The 23,815-nt window shown below is 42.1% G+C and overlaps 1 protein-coding gene across 2 annotated transcripts in view; it reads left to right on the top strand.

The window, feature by feature from the left end:
* The window catches only part of PUS7 (pseudouridine synthase 7), a 186,271-nt gene extending 173,339 nt beyond the window's left edge, over positions 1-12,932 (top strand). For both annotated transcript variants that reach the window (XM_088480231.1, XM_088480230.1), the window contains exons 14-16: positions 1,456-1,585; positions 7,702-7,793; positions 11,640-12,932. In XM_088480231.1, the coding sequence (XP_088336357.1) occupies positions 1,456-1,585; positions 7,702-7,793; positions 11,640-11,776 (359 nt within the window). In that variant the 3' untranslated portion in view covers positions 11,777-12,932. The remainder of the gene's footprint in view (positions 1-1,455; positions 1,586-7,701; positions 7,794-11,639) is intronic.
* Positions 12,933-23,815: the final 10,883 nt, after the last annotated feature.

The raw sequence follows: 23,815 nt of genomic DNA, 5'->3' as shown, positions 1-23,815 counted from the left end.
CATTGCAGACTGTTAAATAAACTGGAAAGCATGGGATTGAGTATAAAGATAGTTGAATGGATAAGATCATGGCTGCAGAATAGGAAACCGAGTTGTAGTAAACGGAGTGTAGTCTCAAGAGAGAAATGTTACCAGTGGAGTATCTCAGGGATCTGTTCTTGTACCACTGCTTTTTAATATCTTTATTTGTGACATTGCAAATGGTATTGAAGGGAAACTATGCCTTTTTTGCAGATGACACAAAGGTATGCAACAGGGTAGACACATCAGGAGGGGTAAAACAAAAGATTGATCTAGGCAGGCTAGAGGAATGGTCAAGAACATAGCAACTATAGTTTAATGCCAAAAAATGCAAGATCATGCACTTGGGTCTCAAAAATCCAAAGGCTAAATCTAGTATTAATGGCACTATACTGGAAAGTACTGAAGAGGAAAGGGATCTAGAAGTCACTATTTCAGGTGACTTGAAGGCAAGCAAACATTGTAACAAAGCAATAAAGAAGGCAAGTCAGATGCTTGGTTGCATAGGGAGAGGAATCCGTAGAAGAAAGAAAGTGATAATACCACTGTATAGGTCATTGGTACGTCCTCATCTCAAATACTGTGTTCAGTTCTGGAGGCCATGTCTCCAGAAGGATATTAATACATTAGAGACTGTAAAAAGAAGGGCAACGAAAATGGTGCACGTTATACACCACAAAACGTACCAGGAAAGACTAAAATATCTTAATATGTATAGTTTGGAGCAGAGAAGGGATAGGGGGGACATAATAGAAACGTTCAAATATATAAAGGGTTTTAACAAGGTAAAGGAAGGAGACATTCTTCAAAGAAAGATAAGTATTAGAACAAGAGGACATGTTCTGAAACTGGAGGGTGGTAGGTTCAGGGGAAATTTGAGGAAAAATTACTTCACAGAAAGGGTAGTGGATAAGTGGAATAGCCTCCCATCAGAGGTGGTTGAGGCTAAGACATGCATGGGATAGACATAAGGATATCCTTCAGAAGAAGTAAGGATTAATAAGGTTTGTGGTAGCAATATGTTGAAAAATGGGGTAGACTAGATGGGCCAAGTGGTTCTTATCTGCCGTCAAATTCTATGATCTGTACCACCATCGACTTAAAAGCTATCTTTCTAAAAGATCTTTCAGTGTCATCCTTCCACATCTCTGAACAGGCAAAGTTGATGTTATCGTCCAAGTTGGCCTGCATGCATGGACGATGAAAGATATCGTTATCGTCCATGCGGGAATGCGCATCCGTTGGTCGTTAAGTACATAAAAATTAATGATAACGATATGAACGATACAGTTATCGTTTAGTTTTATCGCTCCGTGTGTACGCACCATAAGTTTGGGATGTGTGCTATACGTTTTATTTGACAGATTTTGTGTGGAAATGACAATTTAATTTTTTGTTTCTCTCATGTTTTCATCTTTATTGTTTCTTTATAAGTTGCTGCAGCTTATGAAGAAATGCTTGCTGCCGACAAACTTGACATTAAAAACATGAGACATAAAGTAAAAGATTATTCCTTAGCTGGAGCTTACAGAAAAATTCTGATACGACCCCAAGACGTTAACTGGTATGTAATATTTTCCTCTTGTTATATTATATAAGATCTACTTACACACACGCACGCGCTCGTTTGTTATGTCCCTTCATAACAAGGGCACATCAGTGTTGGAGAGCTTTTTTTCTCTCTAAGTAACCCTTTTGCTGTTTAAAGAGGTCATAGGATTTCATTTGATAATAGGCATTGTACATGTTGTTGTTTGAAGAGTAGTGTTTATTGCTCACATATAGCTTTAAAAGGACTGTAAACACACAGTACGATGTATAACCAGCGATACAATCCGACGGCTGACATATCGGGCGTTTCCACACACGGAGCGATCCGGTCCCCGACCGCCCTATATGCTTACCCCCCCCCCCCCATAGACCTGCATGGGATCGTTCCTCGCTTCTCCAGATCTCTTGTGCTTGCATAAAAATCTGAAGGAGCTACGGACAACCCCACGGGAGCGCACAGTGGACGATATCATGCACACACACGGAACGTAATAGCTGCGATATTATTCCAGTCTAGTGATGATACATCCAGGTACCAGATGATAAACTCCAGATACAGCCTAGGAGAGGGTGTAAGCTACACTGGATTAACAACCAATTATGGACTTGACTTGATTGGCACAGTGCACCAGTACTTGATGCTCATATTCATTTTATCTTATTTCCTAACTTTCCAAGAGAAGAGACCAAATCAGGAGAACTTTCATCACAGGATATCACATATTAATGGTTAGCATCAGGCAGTACTTCTGAAAGTAAAGCACAATGGGGTCAAATTGGAGTTTAAACACAATGTAAAGTTATCTGCGATTCCCTGCGTGGTTCTTCATGGGGCACATTCTGCCAACCAAATTTTTTTTTTTAAGTAATTATTTCCTGAATTAGAACCAGATAACCGTTAGTATGCAGGAGACCACTATGATGGGATGGCAATTTAACTGCTATTCACTGTATGTGTCTGGTCAAAACTAAGTGAAGCCAGCTGCACGTTAAGAAAATGTCACTAGCTATTTAATAAACTGGGCAGAGTCTAAAAACCTCTTTACTCCTTGCTCTTAATTGTGCTCCGCTAGTTGTCCTACATGCAGCAGCTTTTAAATAGATTTTTACATTGTAAACATTCCTAATAACATTTCAATTAACGGTGGCCGCAGTTCTGACTTGGTGCCATTGTAGGCTCTTTCGATGGTGGAGAGGGAACGGCATGGGCACCCTGACAGGTCTGCGGCTATGCAGCCCCATACACAGCGAGCTGCGATGCACTGTGTATTCTGACACCTTTCTATCATAACCAGCATTAACTTTTCCGGCAATTTGTGCTACAGTAGCTCTTCTCTGGGATCGGACTAGACGTGTTAGTCTTCAATCCCCACACGCATCAATCAGCCTTGGGCACCAATGACCCTGTCGCTGATTTACCTATTGTCCTTCCTTGGATCATTTTTGGTAGGTACTAACCACTGCATACTGGGAACACCCCACAACACCTGCCGTTTTGGAGATGCTCTTAGCCAGTCCGTCTAGCCATCACAATTTGGCCCCTGGCAAAGTCACTGAGATCCTTACGCTATCCCATTTTTCCTGCTTCCAACACATCAACTTCAAGAACTGAGTGTTCACTTGCTGCCTAATAAATCCCACTCTTCGAAATGTGCCATTCCAGCGATATAATCCATGTTATTCACTTCAACTGTCAATGGTTTTAATTTTATGGTTGATCGGTGTGTATGATTGTACTTGTGTGTTTGAAAGGTTTTTTTCCCCTGAAGCTTAAGACCCATCTAATCAATATTGCACACTCAGCATATCGATTTGGTCAGTCTTCAATTGTCCCATTACCTACTTCAGGCGATAGACCTGTCCATAGCTTAACTTGCCTCTTGGTAGACAGTTTTCAGTGAAGTGTTTTTTTTTTTTGTTCATTATTAATTTTATCTTTTCAAAACTAGTATCTTGTTTTTGCCTTCTTTGTGATACTGGGTCATTGACCTTTTGGTTTTGAGTCTTCTTTATTGCTTGCTGCACACCCTTGTTCACATGTTCATGGCTCTTTCACCCTTGATTTGAATCTTGATTAATTTCTTCTTTGGTCACGTAAGTGATGTGAGCTTTGTGCTAGCCATCAGAAGTATTCCTGTAATGGCACTTATCTAGCAGTTGAGCTTTGCAGTTGGTCACAGTATCCACATGTTTCCTTTGCTTCACGAGTTAACAGAAGGGGAAGTGTTTCAAATCACTTGCCCACTCTAGATTGTTTGATATATTTCCCCCCCATTGTAACTGTCTAATCTCTGCAGAGAGCATTTTTGTTAGTAAGGTTGTGCATATGTAGGTCTCATAAATATCATCAACTTTCTTTTAAGCTTATGACCTCATGCTTTTCTTTTTATACCCAGCAGTGTAGTTCTGGATATCACAGTTGTATTATTGCTCAATACTAAGTTGGTAGCACAATGGAAACCTAGGAGCGAGACTTGGCTAACAAGGCATGAGGCTTTGTCTTGCTAGCTCTCCCACCACTATTCGTGTTAACCCATCTGTTTAGAGACTTTCAGGGTCCCTTTCTGTCTCTGCTGTGAAGGTGCCTGGGGCCCACTTGCCTGCTCCGGTTAAGTTTCTGCCTCCCTCCTCCTCTCACTTGCAGCGTCTGGTCATTGCTAAAGTAGCGTTGCTAATTTTCAAGGCAGTGCTATCCCATTATCCCGAATTACCGCCCGACGCCGGCACTTATCATGGATATTTTTCGGGACCTGATGTGTCCCGAAATATAATCCACAATAAATGCTGTTTTTTCACCCCAAAAAAGTCGAAAACACGTAGCCCTACGAGCTTATCGCGGACCCTATGCGTTTTCGTGAGATATATCCTATTATTTTGTTCAAAATAGGATTTTTTTCGTCGATCGTGGGGATCCATTAGCGCACCGAACAATGTTCGGGGCTAATTGGATTACACCCCAAAGTGTGTGGCAGCACAGGATCCCCCTCTGGAAGCACCTAGACCAACACGTTTGACACCGATGTCTTTATCAAGGTTCTATGGTGCTTTGCAGCTGTCCATGTTAAATAGTAATCTCAAAATTGTGTCACTTCCGGTTCTGGTCCGTGGGTGTTGGTTCCTTTATATGGTCTTCTACGCATATAGCTCCTTTACAAATGGCACCGGACCTTTGAAAATGGAGTTTATATCCACTGTAAGTTTTTTTTTAGAGCGGTGTCTGCGCTGCATACAGCTAATTCCCGGTCCCCGGAAGTGCGCTGGCAGACGCAGGGGTGCTTGGGGGAATGTGGTTCCTTCAGTGTTGCCACGTCTGGTTACTGGAAGTCTGGGCGCTGTGGGAGTGTTCGTGTAATATACTTCCTTCAGTGTGGCTGTGCATCAATACCGGAAGTCCACGGTCGGCCGTGGGGGTGTTTGGGTAGTGTAGTTCTTTTTACGTAGCCACATAGAAAAGTGCCAATGTCCTTAGTTCCTGATTTGGCTAAGAGGGGAAATGGAGCATTCAGTTTTATTTTCCTTTGTCTACATTGTAGGCTGTGTCAAATTCCTCCTCCATAATAAGTTGAAACAGATAATAACCACTTCAACTGGTGTGTGAGTATATGTATGTATGTATGTATATGTGTATATGTATGTATATGTGTATATATATATATATATATATATATATATATATATATATATATATATATATATATATATATAGTGTGTGTGTGTGTATATATATCTAAGGAGTAAAAGATGCAATTAAAATCCTACATGTATGAAACATATACCATAAGAGGCAATAAGATGATGCATATGAATGTAGAGGAATACACACACACACACACACACACACACACACACACACACACACACACACACACACACACACGTGCATAAATATTGGGACATTGACAGAATTTTCATATTTTGGCCTCTATTCACCACCACAATGGCTTTGAAATGAAACAAACAAGATGTGCTTTAACTGCAGACTTTCAGATTTAATTTGAGGGTAATTACATCCAAATCAGGTGAACGGTGTAGGAATTACAACGGTTTCTATATGTGCCTTCAACTTTTTAAGGGGCCAAAGTAATGGGGCAAACTAAACAATCCAAAATCTAACTTTCACTTTTTAATACTTTGTTGCAAATCCTTTGCAGGCAATTACAGCCTGAAGTCTGGAACGCATAGATATCACCAGAAGCTGGGTTTCATCCCTGGTGATGCTCTGCCACGCCTCTACTGCAAATGTCTTCAGTTCCTGCTGCTTGTTGGGGCATTTTACCTTCAGTTTTGTCTTCATCAAGTGAAATGCATGCTCAATCGGATTCAGGTCAGGGGATTGACTTGGCCATTGCATAACATTCCACTTTTTAGCCTTAAAAAACTCTTTGGTTGCTTTTGCAGTATGCTTCGGGTCATTGTCCATCTGCACTATGAAGTGCCGTCCAATGAGTTCTGAAGCATTTGACTGAATACGAGCATATAATATTGCCTGAAACACTTCAGAATTCATTCTGCTGCTTTTGTCAGCAGTCACATAATCAAGAAATACAAGGGAACCAGTTCCATTGGCAGCCATACATGCCCACGCCATGACACTACCACCACCATGCTTCACTGATGAGGTGGTATGTTTTGGATCATAAGCAGTTCCTTTCCTTCTCCATACTCTTCTCTTCCCATCACTCTGGTACAAGTTGATCTTTGTCTCATCTGTCCATAGGATGTTGTTCCAGAACTGTAATGGCTTTTTTAGATGTTGTTTGGCAAACTCTAATCTGGTCCTCCTGTTTTTGTGGCTCACCAATGGTTTACATCTTGTGGTGAACCCTCTATATTCACTCTTGTGAAGTCTTCTCTTGATTGTTGACTTTGACACATATACACCTACCTCCTGGAGAGTGTTCTTAATTTGGCCAACTGTTGTGAAGGGGTTTTTCTTCACCAGGGACATAATTCTTCTGTCATCCACCACAGTTGTTTTCCGTGGTCTTCTGGGTCTTTTGGTGTTGCTGAGCTCTCCGGTGCGTTCTTTCTTTTTAAGAATGTTCCAAACAGTTGATTTGGCCACACCTAATGTTTTTGCTATCTCTCTGATGGGTTTGTTTTGATTTTTCAGCCTAATGATTGCTTGCTTCACTGATAGTGATAGCTCTTTGGATCTCATATTGAGAGTCGACAGCAACTGATTCCAAATGCAAATGTCACACCTAGAATCAACTCCAGACCTTTTACCTGCTTAATTGATAATGAAATAACGAGGGAATAGCCCACACACCTGTCCATGAAATAGCTTTTCAGTTGATAGTCCCATTACTTTTGGCCCCTTAAAAAGTGGGAGGCACATATAGAAACCGTTGTAATTCCTACACTGTTCACCTGATTTGGATGTAATTACCCTCAAATTAAATCTGAAAGTCTGCAGTTAAAGCACATCTTGTTTGTTTCATTTCAAAGCCATTGTGGTGGTGAATAGAGGCCAAAATATGAAAATTCTGTCTATGTCCCAATATTTATGCACCTGCACCTGACTATAAATGTAGTGTTTTATACGGGTTGCGAAGGTAGCCAATATGATTAAAACTACTGACTTTTATTATATGGGAGTTGTTTTTGTTGATTCCATTTAAAAGTGACCATCTTTCTACTATTGCTTGGTTACCACCAATGTAGCTTTTTGTTGCATGTAACAAAAATATTATGGGATCAATTCAATTAGACACGTGGGGGGCAAGTTTTACTTGTAACAGCGTGGACATGCCACCAAAGTTCCTGCAATTTGCCTACCTCGCAACCTGTTCTCACCCCAGACTTACCCTATGGGGCTGTGGACAAATATCTGTGAGTTTGGCAGTACGTAAGTCTGGCCGTAAGTAATTTGCTTCTAATGAAATTGACCCCTCTGTGTATGTGTGTGTGTTAACACATATTATAAGGAAATGTTTTTTGCCATATTATTTGGGATTGCTATTTTTGCAAGTCCACAACATGAACCTGCATAAAATTCTAGCAGTCCTAGTACTATGTGCTAATAGTGTTCATTGAGCTTAACAAGTTTTTGTAAATAAATTGTACCCAGATAAAATGTCTGTACAGAGAACTAAAAATATTTCCCTGTGACGTTTGTGTTTGCAGGGAAGTTGTAGCATATGATGACCCAAAGATCTCTTTAGTTGGAACAGATCTAGAAAAGCTGGAGGGAAAACCATTACCTGTCTTTAATAAAGGTAATTTGTGTAGTTAGTTTTCTATTACTGGATTTTGATTTTTAAGGTTTTAGCTTTCTCTCTAATGATTGTTAAATTAGTATTACTACTTTGCAAATGTAATAAGTGGATATATGTAAACATTTTGCGGAATTAGCACAGTATGCTTTATATGTACATATGTAGACTGCTGTGGGTATCTGTCATCAACATGGTCTAAAGCTGGGTACACACTTATCGATATATTTGTTGAACGATATACCGTGAGTGTGTGCAACCGATATGTCTGTGAACAACGTTGTTCAGACATATCAGGTTGGCCCTGCAGTACAGCTGATGCTGATATATCTGAAAGATATATTTTTGCATCCGCATGTGTGTACGAGCGACCCGCCTATTGTCCGTACACTGGCTGCAGGGACTGCCGACACTGACATCACAATTGGGTGGGCAAAATTAAATGACGCCCAGATATATAGAGCAGCTAATTGGTAAGTGTGTATAGCTTACAAATCTGCCCCTCGGGCGGTGGATTGGTCTGTTGACCGATCCATCGCACAAGTGTGTTCCCAGTATAAAGGTGCATACACACGTACACACGTAACGATTTTGTAGCCAACGATTTTCGTTCAGATTTTCCCTTGAAAAAGTGAACGATTTTTTTTGAACGTTGGTTTTTTTTTTTTTAACATTGGGTTTTTTTAAACGTTGGGTTTATTTTTACGATGTGGCTTTTTTTAAAACGATGTGGGTTTTTTTTAACGATGGTTTGTTTGTTTTTTTTAACGATTTTTACAACGTTGAATGAAAATGAAAATCGTTATGTTGGACAGTCTGAAATGAACGATAACTACAAACGGGAGCACGCTTGAACGATTATCGTTCGTTATAACTCAGAAACTGAACAATTTTTGAACGAGACCGACATCGTTAACGACAAATCGTTCAAAAAATCGTTACGAGTATGCACCTTAAGAGGCAAGAAACTGCATCCCGAGACGCTCCATCGAAAACCATATTGCACTAAAATGCTTCACTTTCTATTTGCCCTAGTTCATTGGAGCTTAGAGATTAAAAAGGAGAAACTGGATGTTATGGACCCCAGTTGGTCACGGTCAAAGGGAGCACTAACTAGCTAACATGGTCAAAGGGATACATCACACTCCCCTTCCACTAACGTTGCCGGAATATGAAGGTCTTGGACCCTGCTCCCCAAGCAGGTTGCTAATGCCAAACTTTACTACTTGGATGGACGAGGACACAGGGCTGAGAATATCAGGGGTGTGTGATGCACAATAAGGGCCATACAGATAGGAGAGGTTTAACACGCTTACCGAAGAACATATGGGAGGTGTGATGCACAATAAAGAACATACAGATAATGGGGGGCACAATATAGGACAGATTCGGGATGGGAGTGGAGCACAATACAGAGCATATTGTGGGACATATTGTAAATGGGCACTTTTTTTATCTGGATGATCTGCCATGCTAAGTGGGAGCTGCGGTGTGAATCCCTTTCACACTCATTCCCCCCCCCCCCCCGTCCTACTAAAGCTCCCCCTCCCGGGCGAAGAAGTGAAGGGACATCGGAGAGTAAGGGGTGGGGCCAAAACAGGGGATCGCTTGGAAGATAGCACAGCCAGAGTAAGTTTAGTGGATTAGACCCCTCATCTGGCAAGTTATGTGTCCAATATGCTAGTTTTAATTAGGGATGTGCAGGCTCGGTTCTACTCGGTTCCGTTCGTTTTTTTTTTACCGAATCTTATTGGGTATCAGCTGTCACGAGTTTTGGATAGCCAATAAGATTCGGTAAAAAAAAAACGAACGGAACCGAGTAGAACCGAGCCTGCACATCCCTAGTTTTAATATTCAGGGCTCGATCCAATTAGGTGCGAATTGCAAGTAGCGAGTTTGTTTCTTTAAACTCGCACACTTCGCCGCGAAGCGCGCTCCCGAGAATTCTCCAATCCAATTAAAAATGCCTATTCGAACTACTCGCAGCAGAGGGATGCAAATTGACTGCCAAATGAGAAATGCATGAAAATGTGGGGAGACCATCCTGGACCCCCCAAAATTGACAATTTTGTTAGCAGGACCGTATAGTTGGCTGTTTGTGGCCATTAGGAAGTTACTATAGGTTTTGAAATGGTATCAAATGGCTGATTTGTGCTTTTTTTTTTTTTTTAAATGCAAGAAAATGATTCAACGAAAAAGTTTTTTTTTTTTCTCTCAAATGAATTAAACGAAAGATGCAAAAAAAAATTGGGGAAAAGGGTGATTTTGGGGGTACTTTGAGGGCACCTTGAAAAATGGAAAATAAATGATAAAAACAATTATTTTTCAACTAAAAAATTATTGTAATTAAATTTGGGGTGCCTTAACTAACGAAAAAGTTGATTTTGGGGTAATTTGAGGAATTATTGGACTAAATAAGCTAATTAGAAACTTCGGTACTTCCTCATCTTTGCGGCCCACTGCTGGAGGCGCTGATTACGCTACTTACGTATCTTCACTAGTCAGTGAAGATACGCAAGTAGCGATCAGCCAGTGTCCAACGCCATTCCTTACCATCCAAGTGGGCATGGAGGGGGAATATATACTTGTGACGAGCAAAGCAAGCCACCGTGCCCGCAGCGTGGTGAGCGAAGCGCGTCCACAAAGGGCCGAATGGTATTTCCTCATCTTTACGCTACTTGCGTATCTTCACTGACTAGTGGAGATACGTAAGTAGCATACCCAGCGCCTCCAGCAGGGGGCCGCAAAGATAAGGAGGTACCGAAACTTCCAATTGCCTAATTTGTCATGGGGGGGGGGGGTGTCTAAAGGGTTCAACACAGTGTCCCCACGTTTTAACCTTAAAATAAAGATTTTCTTTTCCATCTCTCACCCTCAGGGAGGTGCGAGTGGAAACTTGTGAATTCAGTCTGACTGATCAGTGCGAGTTGTTAATTGGATTGCAAAATGAATTCGCTATGCGAATTCGAAGTGAAAATCGCATCTCGCAATTCGCACCTAAGAGGATTGACCCCTTAGTGTCTACTCTTTCAGGCATATTTCCAATCAGGCTCATATATAGGAAGTCTAAAATATATGTCCTCTCCATCTTAGGTGAAGTATTATCTGTTGGATACTGCAGTCTTTAGGGGTCTCTTGGTACATTTTCTTGTGCAATCTGTAATTGCACATAGCTCTTTACTTCTGATGTCATGATGTCATGTTTAGGAGCTCAGTGGCATTTATTGTACATTTAATATATCTGCTAATTGCTTAAAAAAGGAATTAATGACCCACAGTTTAAAAGTAGAGAAGCGCCTTCTTTACTATGCTTACAGCAGTAACTAATGACATGTATACACCACCTTAATTCTTACAAATCAAAAGCAGAAGAAAATGTAAAAATATCAGTTTGTTGGAGCAAAAAAAGATTGATTCAGTTAGCCCCGAGTTGGCTAATTGCACTAGTGAGTGTGGCCATATGCAGCATTTACGGTAGCACCGGACTCGTGGATTTTTGTACACAGTGCCATAGGACTGTGTACAAAAATCCACAAGTCCGGGGTGGAGGGGGGAAGTTGCGGTGCCGTTGCTGCTGTTGCAATGGCAACTGGCCCCCCTTCATGGCTAATTGAATTGACCCCTAAGGGTGATATTAGATGAGTGATATTAACAGTTAAGCTACTAAAGTGCTGGCATTGATGGCTCTTATTACGTCTGTGCTGGCACATTAAACCAAATAAGGAGTGCTCATTACCTGGGAGTGATTAATCTCTGACTACATGCAACCTATTACTTTGTAAGATACACGTTGATTTTAAACATCCCAATTAGAATTGTTGTAGCTGACTATTTCTATTTGTCTCTCAGAAGGAAAATACAACGCACTGAAGATGGAATTCTCTTTGCCACCCTCTACATATGCTACAATGGCTATTAGAGAAGTACTTAAAATGGACACAAGTATCAAGAACCAGACCCAGCTGAATACTGTGTGGTTACGCTGAGTTATTCTGTAGCCCCTGCTTGTTTTATCAGTAACCTCTTGCGGATCTAAAAAACTATTTTACCTTTATAAATGGAAAACAATACTTTATATAAACAGGAATTTAATTTTAATCAAGCAAATTTTTACTATTTTGTTTATAGACAGCTCTGTTTTTCAAACCTTTTTGTATTGAGATGCCTAAGCTTTTATAGGTGCCACGGCTGCAGTATATGTAATATATTGCAATGGAGAGGGGAGGGGCACTCTTTCCATCCATGAGGTTAAACTTGTTTGTGTTTAATATGCCCACAAGTTGCAGGTTCTCCTTGTTAAGCTAAGCAAGTTGATCCTTTATTGTTTTGGCCATTATGTTCATTTGTATGACATTAATACATCCTTCATTGCTATATAATATTTTTGCATGGCCATTATTTTGTTGTTGTTGTTGTTGTTGTTGTATAAATTCCAGTCATTAAAACAAACTGCCATAAAGCTGGCTGGCTTTGACACAGGATACGTGGAAATCATTGCACATCTACCTAGTAGCAAAGTACCTGTCATAACTAAAAAGATATACATTGTAGGCTCAACAGAGCTAAGAAAGCTAAAACATTTAAATGATGGATTGTAAATACATGTTGATTTCTGGAATTTGCTAGCATAATGGTGTGTTGAGTAGGGATGGGCCATGTCCATAAAATTCTCCAAAAGATTCCGATGTATAGTTGAGCTTTATTCATGAATTCTAACAAAATCTAGCCATGTGTTAGCGGATTAAATGGTCAAACAAACATTCATAAGCAGCCTAAAATTCAACTTGCATCTAACTAACTTGGAATTAAATATTTGATTATGACATTGTAATGCTACATAATGTCATGAACAAAACAAAATTGCCGTAAGAGTGGAAGAGCTTAATTTCCTAATATTTACATTTTTCCTTAAAGTTTCTTACAGTACATACATTGTAGACCAGCTTTATTTTATTATGTTGCAATGTTTTAAGGTTTTGGATTTTCTTTTTTGGAGAGCATAACTAAGACACAATCTCAACTCAATTTTCAACCTAAACGATATTGCGTAGCCATCAGAATATAAGATTTAACTACTTGTATCATTGGATTTCTAGAGATCTTACAAAGCCATTTTTATTAATAAACTCTAATGTGAAACATGCAGAATTGTGATGTTATTTGTTCTCCCCAATTTTATGCTGTAATAGGAATTTGCTGAATAATATTTGCTACTGTTGCTACTTGAGCCCTGAGAAATTGCATTCAGAGCATGTTGAATTGCCTTTATTGGATAGAAATTAACTGGGTACACCACAGTGGCAGATTTTACCTAGAGGGGGCTGCAGTCCTGCAAGGCCCCACCCCCTGTAACATCCGCCACCTCCAGTGAGCCAGTTGCAGTTCGTGCGCACTGGCTACACAGGCAGTGACCTCAAATGGGAGACACTATCTGTTAATCACACACAGGACAGGCAGTCCCAGGGGGAGGTGTTTTCTAACCCCTGTGACTGCCAGTCTGGACGTGATTAGCAAATAGCGTGGTTCCAGTGGGAAACCACTCCCCATATGGTCGTCTGCATTACCCAGCTCCTAGGGGCTGCTGCTGATGCAGTCCCTAGAAGCCAGGTTAGTGTGCCAACATTTGCACATATGTCCAGGCAGGCGGTAAGACACAAGCACTGGACACTACTATCTGGGACCAGAAAGCAGCATAGCGGGCAGCCCCCTTCCTCAAGCAAGGTAAGAGCTGCCACTGGTACACACTATGCAATAATCTGTCCCAAGAGCCAATTTTTGACCGTTCAGCTCAAGAATTGTGTAGTGTGTATGCAGTACCTGGGGCCAACAATCGTTCCAAAAACACTCAGATCTGCAGCATGTAGTGTGTACAGATTTCCGGCCATCTGCTTCATATTGCTGCCGATGGTTCATGTTAAAATGTCATCTTTGTATGCATTCATATTTAAATGCCGGCACACTTTTGAGGTAGTTTGGAATGGTTTTTGCGGTCAACCTAATGTTTGGTCGTGTATACACGCTATAAGATATGAATGACACATTTTTCAGATATCATCTGCCATGCGTTATATATCTGTGAAAGATGTAGTTCACAGATATATTGTGTGTACACGCGAGCAGATGGACTGAATGATATAACGTTCATTGGCTGTACAAACGAGTTTGGTACAGGCTGCCAGGCGCTCAGGATCCCGGCTGTCAGAATCTCGACACCGGCATCCCGACAGGGTTGGCATACAGACACCTGTCAGTCAGTATCTTAACCCTCCCAGCTGCCTAAACCTTACCTCCCCCTCCTAGTGCCTACCCCTTACCCTCCCCCTAGTGGCTAACCCCAATACTTACTGTTGTGATGTTGGCACCGGGATTCTGACAGGTGTCGGGATTTTGGCGCCGGCATCCCGACTATCTATATTATGACGGCATCCCGTACGAACGATATATTGTCCAGTGTGTACCCAGCATTACACACTTGCACCTGTAACATCCCGCAGTGTTTGTTTATACTGTCACCCCATACCACCTACAGTATAGTTATAACCAGCAAAAAGAGAAAACCTGTGCAAACACAAAATAATTTTACAGGCTAATAATAAGGTGTCAAAGAAGAGATCAAACATGTATATCAAGTAGCACATGATAAATTATAATGAAAGCCTGTAGCTTGCATTAATAATTCCAATAAAGATGATAAATATACAGTCAGGTGCATAAATATTGGGACATTGACAGAACTTTCATATTTTAGCCTCTATTCACAACCACAATGGCTTTGAAATGAAAGAAACAAGATGTGCTGTAACTGCAGACTTTCAGATTTAATTTGAGGGTAATTACATCCAAATCAAGTGAACGGTGTAGGAATTACAACAGTTTCAATATGTGCCTCCCACTTTTTAAGGGGCCAAAAGTAATGGGACTATCAACTGAAAAGCTATTTCATGGACAGGTGTGTGGGCTATTCCCTCGTTATTTCATTATCAATTAAGCAGGTAAAAGGTCTGGAGTTGATTCTAGGTGTGACGTTTGCATTTGGAATCAGTTGCTGTCGACTCTCAATATGAGATCCAAAGAGCTGTCACTATCAGTGAAGCAAGCCATCATTAGGCTGAAAAATCAAAACAAACCCATCAGAGAGATAGCAAAAACATTAGGTGTGGCCAAATCAACTGTTTGGAATATTGTTAAAAAGAAAGAACGCATCGGAGAGCTCAGCTACACCAAAAGATCCGGAAGACCATGGAAACCAACTGTGGTGGATGACAGAAGAATTATTTCCCTGGTGAAGAAAAACCCCTTCACAACAGTTGGCCAAATCAAGAACACTCTCCAGGAGGTAGGTGTATATGTGTCAAAGTCAACAATCAAGAGAAGACTTCACAAGAGTGAATATAGAGGGTTCACCACAAGATGTAAACCATTGGTTAGCCACAAAAACAAGAAGACCAGATTAGAGTTTGCCAAACAACATCTAAAAAAGCCATTACAGTTCTGGAACAACATCCTATGGACAGATGAGACAAAGATCAACTTGTACCAGAGTGATGGGAAGAGAAGAGTATGGAGAAGGAAAAGAACTGCTCATAATCCAAAACATACCACTTCATCAATGAAGCATGTGGTGGTAGTGTCATGGCGTGGGCATGTATGGCTGCCAATGGAACTGGTTCCCTTGTATTTATTGATGATGTGACTGCTGACAAAAGCAGCAGAATTAATTCTGAAGTGTTTCGGGCAATATTATATGCTCATATTCAGTCAAATGCTTCAGAACTCATTGGACGGCGCTTCACAGTGCAGATGGACAATGACCCGAAGCATACTGCAAAAGCAACCGAAGACTTTTTTAAGGCTAAAAAGTGGAATGTTATGCAATTGCCAAGTCAATCCCCTGACCTGAATCTGATTGAGCATGCATTTCACTTGATGAAGACAAAACTGAAGGGAAAATGCCCCAAGAACAAGCAGGAACTGAAGACATTTGCAGTAGAGGCCTGGCAGAGCATCACCAGGGATGAAACCCAGCGTCTGGTGATGTCTATCCATTCCAGACTTCAGGCTGTAATTGCCTGCAAAGGATTTGCAACAAAGTATTAAAAAGTGAAAGTTAGATTTAGGATTGTTTAGTTTGTAATGGGCCAACGGTTTCTATATGTGCCTCCCACTTTTTAATTCCTACACCGTTCACCTGATTTGGATGTAATTACCCTCAAATTAAATCTGAAAGTCTGCAGTTAAAGCACATCTTGTTTGTTTAATTTCAAATACATTGTGGTGGTGAATAGAGGCCAAAATATGAAAATTCTGTCAATGTCCCAATATTTATGCACCTGACTGTATTTTACTACATGGGGACCAAAGTTAAGAGGGCTATCACTGTTCAAACATTTGCAGTTCTCAAGTTAGTATTCTATATTATACCTATTCAGTGAGACATTCCACTTTTTAAATCAATGAAATTATATAGCTCAAACACATTTATTGGCACCCATGTTTGAAAGAAGGAAGTCCACTCTTTCAAGTGATGTGCCCCTAAAGAGTTATTTCTGGTCTGGTGATCACTAACATTGATTAAAATAGTGTACAATAATATCTTCACAGGGGAAAAACCATACAATTTGTCGCATACAAACTAATCGCCTCATTTTAAGTATGCTAGTTAAAATAAATAAGAATATGCTACCATTTTGTTCCTACACACTGTAAATGCATTTAAAACTGCAAGAAGAAAGCAAACAAAATACTGCCATATCCAAGTGTACAGTAGATCCTGCTTTTGTTTGTAAAGTCTCTACAAAAGAAACAGCAACGCAGGTGGACTGCTCTTAATTCATAGGTAACTATAGGACTATATGGGAGGCAGCAGCTTCGGCTTATTTCCACTCCAAGTTCTGATGTGCTTTGCCTGCAGACTCAGCCGCACACAGATTTACAAGTGTCACATATCAATTTAATCAGCACAGTCTCCTGGTGTGACTAAAGGCCCCCATACATCAGCAATCGATTGTGGCAATTCTGCCATTTGCAGATGATTGTATAAAAAAATCTGCAATGTATGGTCTTCACAGATTGCAGATTGCAACCAACAAGTGATTGGAATTGTTCAATCAGATTGTCCAACATGTTGGATTTCACAGATGGATTGGCGCTGTTTGTTTACTAATGTATGGAGAAGATCAGCAGATTTGCAGACCATTACTAGTAAAATGATGGGCCTTTCAAGATTGGCAGGTCTGTGTTTGCTGAAAATGATCTGAAAATCACTGAAAAAGATCTGTAATGTATGGGCGCCGATTGCTAGATTGAAAACCACAATTCAACAATTTAAAGATTTATTGCCCAATTTTACGATTTCCCAGATTGCTGATGTTTGGGGGTGTTTAGACTCATTTTTGGGTGAAAAAGAAACCCGGCACTAGCAGACTCGCATGGGACCTGGTGGTTCACTTGCGCCACATGGCTTATTAAGGCTAGATGTATGAGGACACATGTATTACACTGTTGGCCCACATTGACTATATATAACATGGATGTAAATATGAGAAGTACTTACCAGGTATATTGGACAACTCAGCAGACATTAAACTGCTGTGCTACGTCTATCATCACTACCTTCTAGTGGTATGTTTGTGTACATATAGGAAATTCTCTTCTAAGCGATATATGACCCATTAAGCACCAGAACTTTCAAAACCTACTCCTGACCTTATGTTTAAACATACTTGACTACTTTTTCAATTTAAGAGAAATTGTGAAAAGCAACACGTGCTGCATTGAAGAGGGTGTGTACTGCTCTGCCAGGGAGGTGTGTAACTGTTAATGAGCCCCAAAGCAGTAACACCGTTCCGCACATATAAACTATATTTCTTCTTCAGGGTCCATAGGGAGACCTCAGGGTATAGGTTGGATCTGGATTCCGGGCACCACGCAGTTAAAGCTTTTGCTCTCAGGATGCACTGGTCCATCCTCCCTATACCCCGCCCCCGGGCCAGAGGCACCTCAGTTATAGTTGGTGCCTGGCCGGAGTCGGGTCGCTGTTTATGCAGGGGGGCTGTTAAGCAGCCCCAAAGCTAAGTTTATTTTTATGATTTGGATAGTTTTTCTTCCATCAGAGAGCGCAGCAGCAGACTGTAGGACGTCTACGCTGCCACTCTGTCGCCGTGACGCCACTACCGATCTGGGGATCTCGGCGGGACCCCGGGGTGTGTGCTAGCCGGGCCCCGCGGGGCAACCCGGACTGCGGCCGGACGTACGGGGACAGGTAAGAGCGGGTCACCGCTTGTGATGACCCACGTATTAGCAGTCCTACCTCCGGTCTCTGGGGACGCCCCCTCTGAGGTCTCCGGCGGCCATATTCTTGGATGGTGCACTTGCAGATCTCTCAGGCCAGTGCGTAGTCCAGCCCCCCTGCATACCTCTGCCTGGGGTTGGTGTATGTAGAACTACGGCCTTCCCAGACACTGAATCGGGGCAGTTGATTGTAGTGCCACTTTGCAGTATACTTTCTGCATTGTATGTGACTTATGTTGGCTCTGCCTGTCTGTGTCTTGTTTCCTAACAGTCAGCATATATCTATACCTTTCCTCTAATTCTACCCTAATACAGGTGTAGTTAAGGTGGTTCTTTAATCTCGCATATATAAAAGATAATATTAGTGAGGTCTGACACATACTGTGCCATAATTAGGCAAAGTGTCAGACAGGACCAGTGTGTCGCATACTTAGGCAGTGGGCTCCTGCAGCTTATCCAAGCATCAGTCAGGACCAGTGTTTTTTTTTTCTCTGACTATTACCTTAACATACAGGTTTATTCAGGGATTTTCCTGTGCCTCACATTTATAGAACTAAGTATTTGTGAGATTTTGTCACATACATTCATTGCACTGTGCCATATTTGGGCTGTGTGCTCCTGCAGCTTACCCAGGCATAAGATAGGACCAGTATATTGCTTCCTACTAGTATCCTACATACACGGTGGTTGCATTATACCCAGTGCCATATTGTGTGGGCTGTTTACTCTGTTAATACTCCTGCCTATGCTAGACATAGCTGCAGGCATCTGCCCCCATACTGCTATCGGGCAAGTTATGGGCTGCAGGCTTAAGTGAGGAGGATTTGATAAAGGCTATATTAATAAATATAACCTGGACTCCTTTGCTCAGGTACTGGCCACTATTGCAGACCGCCTAGCGGATCTGGCTGTGATTCCCCCGAGGGGGTTATCGCAGCAGGACGTTATGCCCCATTTGGGGTTGTCACAATACAGGTATCTCCTGTACCCCCAAGATGGGTAGACGTATTCTCAAACTCAGTACAGAGTCTGATGGATACATCTAATGCCTTTCAAACCGGGTTGCAAGGTAGGGAAACCTCTACCCAGTAAATTTGTTTACACGTACTGTGTTATCGTCACAGTCCACGCTCAGATGCTGATCTCTCTAACCCTGATTATAAATTAATATTCCTGCCTTGGTGTGAGCTGTCAGATCTATCTTATTAATGGAAGATGACAAGCAAGCCCCTAAATCCAAGCACCCTCTGTTTAAATGACAAAGTAGCTTCAGCAGAATTCCCTCTATCGGATCATCTAGCTAAACTCATGGCTGCAGCCTGGCAATCGCCTGGTAAGAGGTTTCATACTGACCTCATGTTACTCTTTAACTGTGACGCATTGTGCAAAATGGGAAACACCCCCTGCGGTTGATTCACATATTACTCGTTTAAAAGCGATACATTGCCTATTCCTACAGTTAAGGCCCCCATATATCAGCAATTGATTGCAGCAATTGTGCAATCGATTGTGTATAAAAATCTTTCTCTTTTTCAATCGATCGCAGAAGGGAAAGATTTTTATACACAATCGATTGCAAATTGCATGATTGCTGCAATCAATTGCTGATGTATGGGGGCCTTTACTTCCTTGAAGGATCTTGCGGAGAGGAAAGTAAAAGCCTGCCTGAAATCTATATACTTTTTTTTTTTTCTTTTTTCCAGGGACTCTTGCACGTCCAACCATGGCTATAAATAAATATAGAGAGCTGGGCTGACGCACTTGAAGACTTTTCTCTCAGATGCTTCTAAGGATCAGATGTCTTTTGTTGCTCACATTCGTGATGCAGCTTCCTATTATGATAAAGTGACATTAGATGCCAGTCTCCTAACCTACAGAGTCTCTGCTGTGGCTGTGTCTGCCCACCGTACCCTGTGGCTACGCTCATGGAAGGCTGATGTGGATTCCAAGAAAGGCCTAAAAGGGTTACCCTACAATGGGGAGATCTTGTTGGGCCAGACCTTGACAAGATTGTAACTACTTCTACTAGGCCTCGGAAAGCCTAAAGGTCAGTCCTTTCCTAGTCAGTCTGCTTCCACTAGAGCCGCCAAACCCAGGACCAAGCAGACCTGGAACACCAGACGCCCTTCTTCAAAGCCCGAGGATAAACCCTCAGCCTGACTGGATGAGCCTCCCTCTGGGATACCCTGAGTGGGAGGCCAACTTCTTCAGTTCACCCAGTACTGATGTCAAAACACCACTGATACTTGGGTAAGAGAAATGGTCTCCAATGGGTATGACCTCATTTCTCAGATGGTCTCCCCACCAGTTTTTCTACACAGGCCTTCATTCAGACCCGAACAAAGCCCTACAAATCCAGAAAGTCATCGGTCCTTGCTGCAAGCAGGAGTAATTGTGCCAGTCCCACTATCTCAGTGAGGGACTGGTTATTATTCTACTCTTTCTGGTTCAGAAGCCGAATGGGTCTCATCGGCCTATCTTCAACCTCGAATCCTTGAACAAATTCTGAAAGGTGCCAAAGTTCAGGATGGTAACCCTACGCTCCATCTTCCTAGCAATGGAGCCTGGGGACTTTATAGTATCTCTGGATAATCAGGATGCGTACCTACAGGTACCTATAGCGCCCTCATATCAGCAATATCTCCGGTCTGCTATACAATGGCAACACTTTCAATTTCAGGCACTGCCCTTTGGACTTTCCACAGCTCCATGGGTGTTTACCAAAATTATGGCTATCAGGGCAGCCCCGAGTGGTCAGGGTGTCTGCCTGTTTCTATACCTGGATGACCTCCAGCTCCAAGCAGGATCCCGAGAAGTAGTTCACAGCTGTCTGCAGTTAACCATTACTTTCCTGCACAAGCACGGATGGTTAATCAACTGGAAAAAGTCCTCCCTGAATCCCTCGCAGAGAATGATTCATCTGGGAGCCCTGCTGGATTCTCAGGATCAGAGAATCTTTCTGGCATCAGACAAGATCTCCACACTTCAACTACGAGTGCACAGATGTCTCCCCAGTCGCCAAGTGTCAATCCATTCAGCAATGTAGGTTCTGGGATCCGTGGTGTCCGCCTTCGACAGGAGCGAATATGCTCAGTTCCATTCCAGGCCTTTGCAAAGGCTGATCCTCTTCCAGGCCTTTCCAAAGGCTGATCAAAGCTCAGAGGACCGTTTGGACATTGGTCGCATCAAACCTGCAAATTAGCATATTGGAACTTTGAGCCGTCTACAGGGCCCTCAACCTGGCCCAGCAGATACTTCACGGACAATGCCACAAAAGTGAATTACATCGACCATCAAGGAGCCACTTGAAGTTGGGAAGTACTGACAGAAGTGTCACGCATTCTGACATGGGCCGAGGATCATCTCCCGGATATCTCTGCAGTGACGGGAAGCAGACTTCCTCAGCCATCACGACGTGCATCCCGGGGAATGTCATTGGGGCTTAGGAAGAAAACACTAGGCTCTTGTGTGAGGAACTCGCTGAAATAAGATGGGATTGCTTATGTCCTGGAGCTGCAGAAAGTCTTCTGCTGAAGATGTGGAGGCATACCTTTTAGCCTCTGAAAGAACTGACCAGAGATTGAAATTGATGCCTGAAATCTGTGCAGAGAAACTGGCACCATACGTGAACAGAGATATCAGCGGCGCATATATTTAACTAGGGAGCAAGCTTCAGACTATCTGCAGATGAAGGCTAATGCACTGGCCTACATTTGGGTGACTAGGCCCAAGGAGGACTCAGTGTTAATATGATTGATTGGTATTTTGTTAAAGATAAGGCCATTTGTTCACAGTTAAATACCTGCAGCTGGATACCAATTCCCCTGCCTGTATTGTAGAGATTTTGACATTAAATCATTGCATCCGTGGGATCGGCCAGAGTTTACAAAGGTGGGTGCTGTAACCCGAACCAAAGTATCACCAGAGCAACTTCCTCATACATCTGTTTCCCGCACAACAAAATATGTCTAAGGCACCAATGCTGACTTCAAAGCCATTACCCTGCAAAAGTTTGCAGCACCAACAGTCACTCCAGGAAAGAAAATACACTTGTCTAAACTCTTTGAATGTGCGGAACCTGGGCATTTCCCAGCTGCATGTCCACACAAGCAGTAACCAATAGACTGTTCTCTTGCTCGGCTGGGACCTGCATATCCTAGTTAACAGGTTCTCAAACTCGTTTCTCGGGACCCCAAACAGTGCATGTTTTCCAGGTGGTCTCACAGAATCACAAGTGAAATAATTAGCTCCACCTATGGATCTTTTAAAATGTGTCCGTGAGTAATGAATACACCTGTGCACCTGCTGGGTGACCTGGAAAAAGTGAACTGTGTGGGGTCCTGAGGACCGAGTTTGAGAACCACTGTCCTAGTTGTTGCACCATGACTCCTTCATAGGGAGTCCGTTACTCTTCTGTGTGACTGTTCTGATAAAGCAACTTGTGGTCTTGGCATTGGTCGATTCAAGACACGGGAAAGAGAATTGTGACACCCACAAGGCATATGGGGCTGCATATCTGGATGACACGGTCATCTACACTCAGGATTGGGAATCACAGCTTCTCTAAGTAGAAGTAGTCTCAGCATCTTTGATGACATACGGCCCTCCTGCCAATCAAAATAAGTGATTACTTTGGCCATGTGAGAGACAAAATATCTGGGATATGTAGTTGGATGAGGGATGGTCAAACCTCAGATAGACAAGGTGGTGGCCATAAAACACTGGCTCAGGCCAGAGAGGAAGATTCAACTAAGGTTTTTCCTTGGCTTGACAAAGTACTACCACAGTTTTGTAACAGTTTAGGCAGCTCCTTCACCGAAAGCCTTTCCAGACAAACTAGTCTGGTATAAATTGAGTGGCTGCAAGGGAAGACCTAAGAATGGCCCTTTGTATACACAAGGTTTTATTTCTTTGAACTGATGGTTCTGAGGTAATTCTATTTGCTGTTATTCCACAAGAGGGGGCAGAGGAACTCATCCTGTACCTCAATCGTAGACTAGTATCTAAAAAGAAAATAAATTTAACTAGCGCAACAATGCCTTGCCATCAAGTGGGCTGTTTAAGCCCTCCGGCATTATGTCTTGGGCAGGTGTGCTGAAAAATGGTGACCATTCTCATTTTTCTTTCCAGTGTTTCCAACATGGTGGGTGGAGAGTGATGACATTACTGTACTGGGCCACATGGAGATTGCTAGACTCTTCTCGTAGTTGTGGAGATCACCACTACTTCAGGCAGCCTCGCTGACTTTCATGTAGAGTTGGCAAGTATGAGATTAAAGCTCACACTTAATCCATCCTTCGACTGTCATGCACAGCTTCATCAGCACTCTGCCTGCCGCTTCATAGTTCTGATCCCAAAGAATCAATCACAAAGGATTCAGTCAGAGTAACAACCAAAGAAATGTTGCAGCTTCTGCACATTTCTTAGGAAGCATAAGCAGTTCCAGGAAGACTGGTGAAGGCAGCAATAGCCCCTTCAAGTGGGGGCACCATGTTGGTGTGTAGTTGTCCCAATTGCTTAGCTGAATTTGACAAAGGGGAGCAATAGTCCGTTGCCAGCAACAATCACAGAAGATATTTATCGTGGTTTGCTGGTTGTGTGAAAATAATATTGGAAAGGAGACATTTTCTTTGTACTATTTTACCTAATGCTCTCCATATGATTATGGTAGCTAGTCACATCACAGATGACATGCATATTATTTAAATTACAAAGTTCTAAATGTATGCAACACC

This window comes from Taudactylus pleione, unplaced genomic scaffold (assembly GCF_031769625.1).
Source record: "Taudactylus pleione unplaced genomic scaffold, aTauple2 ptg000251l, whole genome shotgun sequence".
NCBI lineage: Eukaryota > Metazoa > Chordata > Amphibia > Anura > Myobatrachidae > Taudactylus > Taudactylus pleione.
The sequence above is the reverse complement of the archived record's forward strand: the minus strand, read 5'-3'. Positions and strand labels throughout refer to the sequence as shown.